Source organism: Lampetra fluviatilis, chromosome 27, assembly GCF_964198595.1.
Source record: "Lampetra fluviatilis chromosome 27, kcLamFluv1.1, whole genome shotgun sequence".
NCBI classification, from domain to species: Eukaryota; Metazoa; Chordata; class Hyperoartia; order Petromyzontiformes; family Petromyzontidae; genus Lampetra; species Lampetra fluviatilis.
The window spans coordinates 874,842-890,003 of record NC_136301.1 but is presented as its reverse complement, the minus strand read 5'-3'; the positions used below and the strand labels follow the sequence as shown (position 1 = coordinate 890,003).

Sequence of the window (15,162 nt, the reverse complement as noted above, 5' to 3'; positions counted from 1 at the left end):
TTACTAAAGGCCATGGCACTCTGGTTGATCCGAAAGGACACGTGACCAGTTAAGTCTACAAAGGGGCCCCAAGTGGGGGCTAGGGGGGTCACTTGGTCGGGGTCCAGATCCTGCTCGAGGATTCTGGAAGGTGGTCGTGGCCAAGGGTGGAGCCAGCCACGCCGCAGAGGATCTAAGCCGGGTCCCCCAGAGGGACTGGCGTTGTTGTTCATCCTGAAGAAACCTTCGTCTACGTTCTCCGAGTCTCCAACACGTGGACCTGGACCCGAGCTGTGGTCCCGGTCCATAGTAGCTAGTTACGTGGTAATTAGTGTAGTTAGCCTGGTGGTCACCACCATAGGTTATTCTGTTAAGGGGCAGTTACCCTGTGTGTTGGTGTTAAATAAATGTGTTGCCTCCAAGTGTCCGTCTGTGACTCAGTTGAACTCACTACACATATATTCAGGTTTTGAGATGCTCCATAACAATGATACAAGGACCATACTGATCACTGTGCTTTCGTCTGTTTCATGCCTTCACATTCATCGTCTGCAGAATCTCCTACCATCCCATGTAAGTCCTCCTGCACACACGTGACTCACAGCACCACGTGCTGGTACCGGCAGTGCCACCGTTTAGGCCCAGCCTCACGAGCAGTGCCCCAAGCTTGGGATGTCATCTTCAGGGTTCGAGCTTATTGCAAGTGAAGACGTGATCTGACACCTACATTCTTCCCTCAACTGATATTGCCATTACAGCAAAAAACCCTTAAAAATTGACTTAATAATACAGTAGTCACGTGACCGTGTACAGGATAAAAATATATCCAAGTTGATACAATTCGTAGAAGATCCTGCTTAGTCTTTGAAAAATGTTTGTAAATGTTTGCATCCTGGAGCAAACCAGAGGGCACACGGATCAAGCAAGCATAGAAGACACTTACACTGTCTATACAGTTCAGAAATACGATTGAAGTATGATCTAATACAGGCACGACATTGTCATCTGGATGAACCTCAAAAACAAAACAGCTCCATCTCGCCGTGATCCACAAACCTCACCTCTTGAGTTATTGGATTACAGTCATGCACAACCACAGCAAGTCAGATGGCCCAACATTGTAATGAGGATCGTGTAAAGTTCTAGTGATCCGAGTACGAAAAGTCAGGTAAAAAGTTGAAGCCCAAAGATCACCCAGCGCAATAAACATTGTAAACAGGGTCACTGCATCATCGCGCACTTTCAGATGCGCCGTCTGGAAAGCTCTTCTGACATTAGGAAGCCACTGGAGTTGCGAACTTTTAAATCTAGGTTGAAACTAATTTCCTTCAAACTAATTTTTGTGTTTAATTGTATGTTCCCCGCACCTGCGGTTAGCACGGTTGGCCACGTAAGCTGCGAAAGAAGTTCAACATGCAGGCCTAATGATTGTGCCTTTCTTTGCAGATTGGTGCCAGTCATACCCCTGTCAGAATGGGGGCACCTGTGCATTCTACTGGTCGTATCCCTACTACCAGTGCTTTTGCCCTCCAGGATCATGGGGCAGCAACTGTGAATACGGAAGTAAGATAACTTTTTCAACCTTGTATATCCCTTTTAATGAATCAAGCAATGCCATCTATCTGCTTATGTTAATGCACACGTGGATGTATTAGTCTGTATACCTGTTCGTGTATTTTCGAGACGTGATCGGGCACCTACCTTCTTCCAGCAACTGATGTTGCCGCAACAGCAACAAGCCCTTATAAAATGGACTAAATAATACAGTAGTCACGTGACCATGTACAGGATGGAAATATAGCTATGAATCACTCACCAAGTTTATAGACTATTCTTCTAAGATCCTGCTTAGTCTTTGGAAAACTGATTGTAAATGTTTGCATCCTGGAGGAAACAAGAGGGCACACGAATCAAGCAAGTGTAGATGACACACTCTATATAGGTCAGAACTATGCGTGTAAATATGAATTTATTATTGCAAAATGATTGTAATATTCATATATATGTACTTTGTCTCTTTTCAAATAATTACGATCTGGCTCAGCTACAACTACTGGTAAGTAATAATTGTCAACACAAACATCTCTGTGCATGGTATGGGTCATTGTATAGAGACGACAACTCCTGTTAACGTACCACAAATTGGTTCTAATTATATTGACCTCAGATTGATGATCGGCGAATTGTTCCTTGCATGGGCTTTATGTTGCAACTTTCTGAGTCAAGCAATCTAGCCACGGTGCCATTCTGCCGACTTATAGAGTTCGTATATTTGTATTATTCTGTAAATAGGACTTGTTAGTTAAAGTATGAAAAACAAGCCCTTGATAGAAAATTAACAACCCATTTATGCAAATGGATTTGGTCTGTTTTCAATAACTATCATTTTGTGTGGCCCTTTGCACTGCTGTTGCTACAATCACTATCATCATCTCTTTGCGATGATGGCCCATTAACTGCAGACAGCTCATCAAGTTACCATTGTGAGCTTAACAAGCCAGATGTAGCAATTAAAGTATTGTAGGTTAAACATTTTGCTCACAACACTACCACACAATGAATGTCCCTGTACTAGATGATCCTGTTTTGGACAGGTGGTCTGTATTACATATTTTGCAGTTTTGAGATGCTCCATAACAATGACACAAGGGCCCTGCTGATCACGTTGTTTTTGTCTTTTTCATGCCTTCATATTCGTCTGCAGAAGCTACTACTTACTACACCTGTAAGTCATCAGGCTCACACGTGACTCACAGCACCACTTGCTGGTACCGGCAGCGCCACCGTTTAGGCCCAGCCTCACGAGCAGTGCCCCAAGCTTGGTGTAGTACCGTCGAGGACGCTTGGACACCGGGGTCGAGGCACACGTATTTATTTCACAATAGTCGTCACAACTGTGGACATACAGTATTGGAGGGGGTATCGGCCCCCTCACCCGGATAGCTGGGAATACACTGCTAGCTACCCCTGACCTACCTCCTAATCCTCCACTAATGGGCTAGGGGAGGCTGTCTGGCCCGACACTGGTCAGTCGGGCTACGGTACCCGGAGTCCCAGAGCACTAGCTCTGGTTCTCGGGACCACGCCGCTGGCTCGGTCCTGCGCGGCCCTGACAAGGGCGGCGTCCCAGGGGAGTCCAGGGCTCTAGCTAGACGATCTTCGGTCTTCACTGGTTTAGCTTTAACATTCTGCCCCGAGCCCTCTGACACATCCCCCTTTATACTCAACCCCCGCTGAGGGGTGGGGCCCCGGGCTGCCTGGTGCGGACGTCGTTGAGAGCACCCCCCCCCCGTGCACTCACGTAGCCCCGCCCACTGTGTTTGTTTCCCATAAGCTGCCATGCATAACGGCTCTCTCTCTAACACCCCTACATCAGGATGTCATCTTTAGGGATTGAGCTTCTTCCAAGTGAAGACGTGATCTGGCACCTACATTCTTCCCTCAGCTGATACTGCAACAACAACGAAAACACCCCTTATTAATTAACTAAATAATACTGTAGTCGTGTGATCATGTACAGGATGAAAAGACAAACATACATATGATTGACTCACAGAGTTTATAGACTATTCTGAGAATTTCATGGCCATAGTTTTGGCAAAACTGGAACATTTGCATGCAGAAGGCTACCAGAAGGACACATTAATCAATCAAGAATAGATGACACTTGCACTGTATATATATAGGTGAAAAATACGTGTGTAAATGTGAAATTATTGGGAAATGATCGTAATTTTTTTCTTTTTGTACTTTGTTTCTTTTCAAATGATCGTGATCTAATTCAGCTACAACTCCTGGTAAGTAATAATTGTCAACACAAACATCTCAATGCATGGCATGAGTCATTGTATAGAGAAAACAATAACTCGTGCTAACTGACCATGAATTGGTTCTAATTATATTGACCTCAGATTGATGACCAGTTGAATTGTTCCTTGCATGGGATTTATTTTGCAACTTTCTGAGTCAAGCACTCTTGGCACTTCTTTTAGATTAGAGAGTTTGTGTATTTATATTCTGCTGTAAATACGACTGGGTTATTCAAGTATGAAGAACAACCAATTGCTAGAAAATGTCCATCCCATTGATGAAAATGGGTTTGGTCTGTTTTAAATATTGATCATTTGGGGGAGCCCTTAGCAATGCTGCTGCTAAGCCCTGACAATCGCTATCGTCATCTCTGTGCGACAGTGGCTCATTAACAGCATTCAGCTCATTAGCTTGTAACCATTGTGAAATCAACAAGCCAGACGTAGCAATTACAGTTGTGTACGTTATACACGTATATCTAGTTCACAACATTACAGCACAATGAATGGCCCTGGCTGCATGACACTGTTTTGGACAGGTGGTCTGTATTACATATTTAGTGGCATCGCGGGATGTCACTGTGCAGTGCCGGCCTTAGAGAGGCACGGCGTGCGGTGTAACGACATCGCGGACACCACAATGGTGTGGGTGCAGTACCGGCCCTAGTGGGGCTCGGTGAGCGCTGATTGATAGCGCTGGATGGCGCCACGCTTGGCCTACAGTGCCAGCCCTACAGGACAGGGTGTGGAAGTGCCGGCCATAGGAATGAGGTTACTAAAGGCCATGGCACTCCGGTTGACCCGAGAGGACACGTGACCAGTTAAGTCTACAAAGGGGCCCCAAGTGAGGGCCGGGAGTGGTCACGTGGTCGGGGTCCAGATCCTGCTCGAGGATTCTGGAAGGTGGTCGTGGCCAAACGCGGAGCCAGCCACGCCGCAGAGGATCTAAGCCGGGTCCCGCAGAGGGACCGGAGTTGTTGTTCATCCTATAGAAACCTTAGTCTACGTTCTCCGAGTCTCCAACACGTGGACCTGGACCCGAGCTGTGGTCCCGGTCGATAGTAGCTAGTTACGTGGTAATTAGTGTAGTTAGCCTGGTGGTCACCACCATAGGTTATTCTATTAAGGGGCAGTTACCCTGTGTGTTGGTGTTAAATAAATGTGTTTGCCTCCAATTGTCCGTCTGCGACTCAGTTGAACTCACTACACATATATTCAGGTTTTGAGATGCTCCATAACAATGATACAAGGACCATACTGATCACTGTGCTTTCCTCTGTTTCATGCCTTCACATTCATCGTCTCCAGAATCTACTACCATCCCATGTAAGTCCTCATGCTCACACGTGACTCACAGCATCACGTGCTGGTACCGGCTGCGCCACCGTTTAGGCCCAGCCTCATGAGCAGTGCCCCAAGCTTAGGATGTCATCTTCAGGGATTGAACTTCTTCCAAGTGAAGACGTGATCTGACACCTACGTTCTTCCGTCACCTGATACTGAGCTAAATGATTCAGTAGTCATGTGACCTTGTAGACGATAACAAAAACAAGCATACTTATGAATGACTCAGAGTGTGTAGACTATTCTCAGATATCCTGGTTATTGTTATAAAACTGAAATGTGTTCTTGCAGCAGGCAACCGGAAGGGTACACGGATCAAGCACGTATAGATGACACTTACACTGCATATAGGTGAAAAATACGTGTGTAAATATTAATTTATTATTGCAAATTGATTGTAATTTTCATGTATTTGTACTTTGTCTCTTTTCAAATAATCACCATCTGGTTCAGCTACATCTTCTGGTAAGTAATAATTGTCAACATCAATATAATCTCTGTGCATGGTATGGGTCATTGTATAGAGACAACTCCTGTTAGCGTACCACAAATTGGTCCTAATTATATTGAACTCAGATTATTGATCAGCCAAATTGTTCCTTGCTTGGGATTTACATTGCAACTTTCTAAGTCAAGCAATCTAGCCACTGTGCAATTCTGCGGGCTTATAAAGTTTGTATATTTATATTCTTCTGTACATAGGACTTGGTAGTTCAAGTATGAAAAGCAAGCCCTTGATAGAAAATTAACCCATTTATGCAAATGTGTTTGGTTTGTTTTCAATAAATTATCATTTGTTGCGGCCCTTTACACTGCTGCTGCTACACTATCATCATCATCTCTGTGCGATGATGGCTCATTAACTGCAGACAGCTCATCAAGTTACCACTGTTAACTTAACTAGCCAGATGTAGCAATTACAGTATTGTAGGTTACACATTTTGCTCAAAAACTACTACGTAAAGAATGTCCCTGTAATGGATGACACTGTATGGGGCAGGATGTCTGTATTACATATTTTCCAGTTTTGAGATGCTCCATAATGATACAAGGACCATACTGATCACTGTGCTTTCGTCTGTTTCATGCCTTAACATTCATCGTCTGCAGAATCTCCTACCATCCCATGTAAGTCCTCAAGCACACACGTGACTCACAGCACCACTTGCTGGTACCGGCAGCGCCACCGTTTAGGCCCAGCCTCACGAGCAGTGCCCCAAGCTTGGGATGTCATCTTCAGGGATTGAGCTTCTTGCAAGTGAAGACGTGATCTGACACCTACATTCTTCCCTCAACTGATATTGCCATAACAGCAAAAAACCCTTAAAAAGAATTACTTAATAATACAGTAGTCAAGTGACCATGTACAGGATCAAAATATATCCATGAATGACTCACCAAGTTTACACACAATTCGTAGAAGATCCTGCTTAGTCTTTGAAAAATGTTTGTAAATGTTTGCATCCTGGAGCAAACCAGAGGGAACACGGATCAAGCAAGGTCTATACAGTTCAGAAATACGATTGAAGTATCATCTAATGCAGGCACGACATTGTCTTCTGGATAAACCTCGAACTCAAAACAGCTCCATTTCGCTGTGATCCACAAACCTCACCTCTGAGTTATCAGATTACAGTCATGCACAACCACAGCAAGTCAGATGGCCCAACATTGTATTGAGTATCGTGTAAAGTTCTAGTGATCAAAGTACAAAAAATCAGGTAAAAAGTTGAAGCCCAAAGATCACCCAGCGCAATAAACATTGTAAATACGGTCACTGCATCATCGCGCACTTTCAGATGCGCTTTTGCGGCCGTCTGGAAAGCTCTTCCGATATTAGGAAGCCACTGGAGCTGCGAACTTTAAAATCTAGGTTGAAAACTAATTTCCTTCAAACAAATTTTTGTGTTTAATTGTATGTTCCCCGCACCTGCGGTTAGCACTGTTGGCCACGTAAGCTGCGAAAGAAGTTCAACATGCAGACCTAATGAATTGTGCCTTTCTTTGCAGATTGGTGTCAGTCATACCCCTGTCAGAATGGGGGCACCTGTGCATTCTACTGGTCGTATCCCTACTACCAGTGCTTTTGCCCTCCAGGATCATGGGGCAGCAACTGTGAATATGGAAGTAAGACAACTCCTTGAACCTTGTATATCCCTTTAAATGAATCAAGCATTCCCATCTACCTGCTTGTGTTAATGCGTACGTGGATGTTTTAGTCTGTATACCATGTCGTGTATTTGAGACATGATCCGACACCTACCCTCTTCCCTCAACTGATATTGCCGCAACAGCAACAAACCCTTATAAAATGAACTAAATAATACAGTAGTCACGTGACCATGTACAGGATTAAAATATAGCTATGAATCACTCACCAAGTTCATAGACTATTCTTCTAAGATCCTGCTTAGTCTTTGGAAAACTGATTGTAAATGTTTGCATCCTGGAGGAAACAAGAGGGCACACGAATCAAGCAAGTGTAGATGACACACTCTATATAGGTCAGAAATATGCGTGTAAATATGAATTTATTATTGCAAAATGATTGTAATATTCATATATTTGTACTTTGTCTCTTTTCAAATAATTACGATCTGGCTCAGCTACAACTACTGGTAAGTAATCATTGTCAACATCAATGTCATCTGTGAATGTGTATGTGTCTCGCCCTCGCTGTGCGCTGCGTTGCACCGCTAGCCGAGTAGTTATCCTCGCGTCCAATAAACCCTCAGAGCCAGGATGAATGTCGGACTCCAAACGTCATTTATTGAATTTAACGAGGTAAAACTGGTAAGAAAACAGCACAGATACAGCATCTGTTAATACCCGGAAACACCAACACCATGAATGAACACCACGGCGTCATAACATTGTCTTAGATAACATGTTTCTCAACAATAGATCCTGGATGGACCAGGCACCTACATTACCACTGAATAGCTATACAAGAGCATAAGCTACTGTGTTACAACATAAAGGCACACCGTGTTATCACACTGCACCCCAGATGTACAGTAATACGCATAACACTGCACTATGAATGAGACATTTCGTCATCCTTGCTCTCCAGATCGCAATAAAGTTACTTAGGTACAAGTTTGACTCAACTTATTAAATTACAAGTAACATTCACAATAAGAAAGTTGCAGGCTTCGTTGTTAACTAGGCCTCGTATTTATCATAACAATTTAACAGCATTATAAAGGCATTTACATCATTATAACGGTCATTCTAACATTATAACAGCATTGCCAATATTATAAGAACATAAACGAGCTTACAGACAATGCTTCTTAAAGTCCCACAATGGACATTTGCAGCTGGCTTCACTGTGACGCGATGTGTGCCGCCATCTTGAATTATGTGTGTAATGGCCAACGCCTCCGTGGTTGAGCGGGAATCTTAAATCGCAACTTCCTAGTCACGTGACCAAACTTAGCATCAAAAACAGGAAATTCCTGTGTACATACGCCCCACATCTGCCGTGAGGCAGAACAGTATGGGTAATTGTATCGAGATGACAACTCCTGTAAACTTACCACAAATTGGTTCTAATTATATTAACCTCAGATTGATGATCAGGGAATTATTCCTTGCATGGGCTTTATGTTGTAACTTTCTGAGTCAAGCAATCTAGCCATTGTGCCATTATGCAGACTTATAGAGTTTGTATATTTGTATTTTTCTGTCAATAGGACTTGTTAGTTAAAGTATGAAAAACAAGCCCTTGATAGAAAATTAACTACCCATTTATGCTAATGGATTTGGTATGTTTTCAATAACTATAATTTTGTGTGGCCCTTTGCACTGCTGCTGATACAATCACTATCATCATCTCTTTGCGATGATGGCTCATTGACTGCAGACAGCTAATCTAGTTACCACTGTGAACTTACCAAGCCAGATGTAACAATTACAGTATTGTAGGTTAAACCTTTTGCTTACAACACTACCAAACAATGAATGTCCCTGTATTAGATGACCCTGTTTTGGACAGGCGGTCTGTATTACATATTTAAAGATTTTGAGACGCTCCATAACAATGACACAAGGGCCCTGCTGATCACTTTCTTTTTTTCTTTTTCATGCCTTCTTATTCGTCTGCAGAAACTACTCCTTACTCCACCTGTAAGTCATCACGCTCACACGTGACTCACAGCACCATGTTCCTGTACCAGCAGCGCCAACGTTTTGGCCCAGCCTCATGAGCAGTGCCCCAAGCTTGGGATGTCATCTTCAGGGATTGAGCTTCTTGCATGTGAAGATGTGATCTGACACCTACATTCTTCCCTCAACTGATACTGCCGCAACAGCAAAAACACCCCTCATAAAAATGGACTAAATAATATAGTAGCCACGTTACTTTGTGCAGGATTACTAAAAACGCACGAATTACTCGTATTTATAGACTATTCTCAAATAACCCTGTTTACAGTTTGTGCAACACTGATTGAAAATGTTTATATTAGATTATAAATATGATTTAAGTATTGTCTAAGACAGACACCCAATTGTCCTCTGGGCAAAGCTCTAACATACACTCTGAACCTGGGGACCTGAGTTTGATTCTGGGCAACAGCTATCATCAGTGAATGATATCTGCAGTGATCCTGGATGCCCCACTGCTTCACTCACCCACACCGACCAGTGTGGTGAGGTATTGGAAAACATGACCGACGCAACGTTAAATCAGAAATTAAAAACAAAACGTAGCTCACCCTCCGTCAAAGCACGGCGTGAGATTGGACAGCGAAGCCGAGTGTGTGCAATGGGGCCGGGTGTCATCAGCGTAGCAACGGTGGCCACTGCCGAACGTTGAGATGATTTGGCCAAGTGGATGGAGACGTTGTGAGGAGAGCGGAGGACGAAGGAGGAGCCTTGTGGTACACCACAAAGCAACGTTTCCCAGAAGGTGGTGGCCATTGTATTGAAGCATCGACTGGACAGACATTTCCAAGGTCTTGAGATTTGTTAGGACGCCCGTGACCGCAGTCGTCTTAAGGGCCGGATCACATGGTGGATTTGACAAGACTGGTAATGTGGGATGCTTTGTGGATAGACTTTGTGAGTAGAGGACCAATCATAGAAGAAAACCTGTTTTCTTTTACCAGAAACAGAATCTTTATTTATCCTGGAGAAATTCACAGATGTTCAGTAGGGGCGGGTCGGAAAGTAACATAATGAACATGTCTGTGTGTGTGTCTTGCCATTGAATACATCTGTGTTGTCAGTGGAGCAATTGGCACCACCAGTTAAAGCGATGCAATGTTGGTGCTCTCAGATTCACAATTGAGATGTTTTTTGCAGTGAGTGTACATTGCATAATATCATTGGTCATGCTACTGAAAGTCATCTGTGTCACCATCTCATGATTTTGTGTGTCTTTCACATGTCTTCATCATCTGATGCAGTGTCTACCACGACCCCTCCTTGTAAGTTTCCTCTCCCACTGCAGTTCCATCAGCTGTAAACTTGTCCTGTACCACATGTAGCAATTAACCCAGCAGCCATTGGAACGCGCATATCCTACAAGTCCTACTCACTGGGCTTGTAATGATCTCCCCGTCTCCTCCATGAAATATGCAATGAATTGTCACAATTCGATTAAATAATTCTGCATCTTTGCACGTTATGCTGTCTCCTTAACACATGCCTCTCTGACTGTTCAGTTGTTTTGGTAAATTAGCCTTACGCAATGGTTCCCACTGAGTGTGGTCCCCACTGAGTGTGGTCCCCACACCACCACTGAGTGGTCTGCAGGGTTGTGATGTCACCGCAGGTTGATCCATGCAACAATGACACTGTTGATCCCTTTTGTATCGGACATTAATTCATAGTTTTGATATTCAATGTAAAAATAAAGTTTAGTAAAATTACCCCGACTCAACTCCCGTAACCCTAACATCCAAATGCCCATCCCAAAAAAAACGAACAGCTGCATTTAAAAAAGACATGTTTTTGTTATGTTCCGGTGTTATGAATCATTTAGTATGAGTGGTGTTTAGAGAGAGAAGTGAATGAGTTGTGTCACCAGGGGTGCGGGGGTGGCTGGATGGTGATCCTTGGAAAGTTTACATTGGCTGAGTGGTGCGGGGGCCACATAAGTTTGAGAAACACTGCGCTGAAGGAAGCATTACATTTATTTTGGATAGTCATCAAGTTGTAAATGCACGATTTGATGCACGTTTCTTGAGCGTGACGGTAGATTTCAGTACGTGGATAGTTATATGCGTAAAGCTGTTGCAATGATGAATAATACAAATAAATACTTTCATGCTCACCAGATGCGCCAATACGGCTGGTTGGGGGTGGCTCCTCGTGTCAGGGCCGGGTGGAGGTGTTCTACGGCGGCGCGTGGGGCACGGTGTGCGATGACGGATGGAGTCTGCAGAACGCCCAGGTCGTGTGTCGCCAGCTGGGCTGTGGCTCCGCTGTTGCTGCCTTGTCCGTAGCTTACTTCGGACAGGGCTATGGTCAGATCTGGCTCGACGATGTGCAGTGCTCAGGCGACGAGCCTCAGCTCTCCTCCTGTCAGCATCTTCCCTGGGGGAGTCACAACTGTATCCATCAGGAGGATGCCTCTGTCATCTGCTCAGAAGGTACATTCAATGTGACGTGCATGTGTAACACTTTGCCTAGATGCCCTGTAAATACATGTCCACGACGCTTCTATGTAGCCCAATGGAAAGGGTCAAAGGACTTCGAGAAGAGATAATGAGATGTACACAGTTAGACATATACAGTCTGCCTCAGCAGCATACCATGTTTCCCACCTGATGACGGACGCTTGTGTTGCACCCGAAACGTCGTGATTTATTTTATGTTTCTACCGACGTGACTTCACCGAAAAAACCAAATAGTATGGATTCCTGCAGTCACGAAAGCTTCAAATCAAGATTGATCTTTAGTATCATCAGTTTGCAGTTTGAGGAGCCACAAAACACTGTCCGAAGGGAGGTGAAAGGTCCCTTTATACTCTTGTCCAAATCAAGTGTTGTGTTCTGTTTTTCACCTTTTTTCTGCACCATCGCGAGATGCGATTTAAGCACCAGGTGGCATCATGGGGGATACCGTCTACGCCAGGTGCAATGAGCGAGCCCTGCTGTGACGCTGGGATTGAATGCATTGCTCCTACTTGATAGTCAACTATTTAATCATGTGCAGTAGTTTGGTATGCGATGGGTGACTCTTCAGGCTTTGTGATGCTCATTAACAATGATACGAGAGCCATGCTGATCACTGTGCTTTTGTCTGTTTCATGCCTTCACATTCGTCTACAGAATCTACTACCATCCCATGTAAGTCATCACGCTCACACGTGACTCACAGCACCACGTGCTGGTACCGGCAGCGCCACCGTTTAGGCCCAGCCTCACGAGTAGTGCCCCAAGCTTGGGATGTCATCTTCAGGGATTGAGCTTCTTCCAAGTGAAGACGTGATCAGACACCTACGTTCTTCCGTCACCTGATACTGAGCTAAATGATACGGTAGTCATGTGACCTTGTACACGATAACAAAAACAAGCATACCTATGAATGACTCAGAGTGTGTAGACTATTCTCGGATATCCTGGTTGTTATTGTTATAAAACTGAAATGTGTTCTTGCAGCAGGCAACCGGAAGGGTACACGGATCAAGCACGTATAGATGACACTTACACTGCATATAGGTGAAAAATACGTGTGTAAATATTAATTTATTATTGCAAATTGATTGTAATTTTCATGTATTTGTACTTTGTCTCTTTTCAAATAATCACGATCTGGTTCAGCTACATCTACTGGTAAGTAATAATTGTCAACATCAATATAATCTCTGTGCATGGTATGGGTCATTGTATAGAGACGACAACTCCTGTTTACGTACCACAAATTGGTCCTAATTATATTGACCTCAGATTATTGATCGGCAAAATTGTTCCTTGCTTGGGATTTACATTGCAACTTTCTGAGTCAAGCAATCTAGCCACTGTGCAATTCTGCAGGCTTATAAAGTTTGTATATTTATATTCTTCTGTACATAGGACTTGGTAGTTCAAGTATGAAAAGCAAGCCCTTGATAGAAAATTAACAACCCATTTATGCAAATGGGGTTGGTCTGTTTTCAATAAATTATCATTTGTTGCGGCCCTTTGCACTGCTGCTGCTACACTATCATCATCATCTCTGTGCGATGATGGCTCATTAACTGCAGACAGCTCATCAAGTTACCACTGTTAACTTAACAAGCCAGATGTAGCAATTACAGTATTGTAGGTTACACATTTTGCTCACAAAACTGCTACATAAAGAATGTCCCTGTAATGGATGACACTGTATGAGACAGGTGGTCTGCATTACATATTTTCCAGTTTTGAGATGCTCCTTAACAATGATACAAGGATCCTGCTGATCACTGCGCTTTTGTCTGTTTCATGTTTTCACATTCATCGTCTACAGAATCTACTACCCTCTCATGTAAGTCCTCATGCTCACACGTGACTCACAGCACCACGTGCTGGTACCGGCAGCGCCACCGTTTAGGCCCAGCCTCACGAGCAGTGCCCCAAGCTTGGGATGTCATCTTCAGGGATTGAGCTTCTTCCAAGTGAAGACGTGATCGTACACCTACATTCTTGCCTCAACTGATATTGTCATAACAGAAAAAAACCCTTATAAAATGGACTCAATAATACAGTAGTCATGTGACCATGTACAGGATCAAAATATACCCATGAATGACTCACCAAGTTTACACAATTTTTAGAAGATCCTGCTTAGTCTTTGGAAAAACTGTTTGTAAATGTTTGCATCCTGGAGGAAATCAGAGGGCACACGGATCAAGCAAGCAGAGATGACACTTACAATGTCTAAACAGTTCAGAAATACGATTGAAGTATCGTCTAATACAGGCACGACTGTCGTCTGAGTAAACCTCGAACATAAAACAGCTCCATCTCTCCGTGATCCACAAACCTCACCTCCGAGTTATTGGATTACAGTCACCCACAACCACAGCAAGTCAGATGGCCTTTAACAGATGGCTCACGTGACTGTAAAGTCTTTATACTGGTAGGAACCTCCTGGTTACACCAGCCCACAGGGGATTATTGTGTCCGTTTGTCGTGCATCCAAAAATGAGAGGGTTGGGGCTGAGTGGAATGGAAAGGGTGGGGAGGGGCTGGGTGGGGAGGGGCTGGGTGGGGAGGGGAGGGTGGGGAGGGGCTGGGTGGGGGGGGGCTGCTCACACCGTGGTGCCCTTATTAAACTCAACGTTTAACCTACTCACGCCGGCTTGTGCCCGCCCTCACAGTCGGCATATTTGCGGAATACACGACGCCGCCGTTGACCCTGGCCATTTACCGAGCAACCCAACGTTCTTACCAGCTCCCTCCGCAGGAATGTGTTTGGATTACAGTCAGGCACAACCACAGCAAGTCAGATGGCCGTTAACAGATGGCTCCCGTGACTGTAAAGTCTTTATTTAGTCCACGATTATTTTTATGACATCACCATAAAGCCATTGTTTATGTGTGTGTGTGCACAACATTGTGTTGAGGATCGTGTAAAATTCTAGTGATCCGAGTACAAAAAGTCAGGTAAAAAGTTGAAGCCCAATCATCACCCAGTGCAATAAACATTGTAAACATGGTCACTGCATCCTCGCGCGCTTTCAGATGCGCTTTTGCGGCCCTCTGGAAAGCTCTTTAGACATTAGAAAGCCACTGGAGCGGCGAACTTTTAAATTCAGATTGAAAACTAATTTCTTTACAACTGATTTTGTGCTTAGTTGTCTTTTACCAGCACCTGCGATAGCACGGTTGACTACGTAAGCTGCGAAAGAAGTTCAACATGCAGACCTAATGATTGTGCCTTTTTTTGCAGATTGGTGCCGGTCATACCCCTGTCAGAATGGGGGCACCTGTGCATTCTACTGGTCATATCCCTACTACCAGTGCTTTTGCCCTCCAGGATCATGGGGCACCAACTGTGAATATGGAAGTAAGATAACTCTTTGAACCTTGTATATTTCTTTTAATAAATGAAG

General features: G+C 44.0%; 1 protein-coding gene across 1 annotated transcript in view; it reads left to right on the top strand.

The window, feature by feature from the left end:
• LOC144942438 (scavenger receptor cysteine-rich domain-containing protein DMBT1-like) overlaps positions 1-12,243 on the top strand; it is a 132,162-nt gene extending 119,919 nt beyond the window's left edge. The window contains exons 7-8 of the mRNA XM_078869311.1: positions 11,420-11,734; positions 12,188-12,243. Coding sequence (XP_078725437.1) covers positions 11,420-11,734; positions 12,188-12,243 — 371 coding nt within the window. The remainder of the gene's footprint in view (positions 1-11,419; positions 11,735-12,187) is intronic.
• The last annotated feature ends 2,919 nt before the right edge of the window (positions 12,244-15,162 follow it).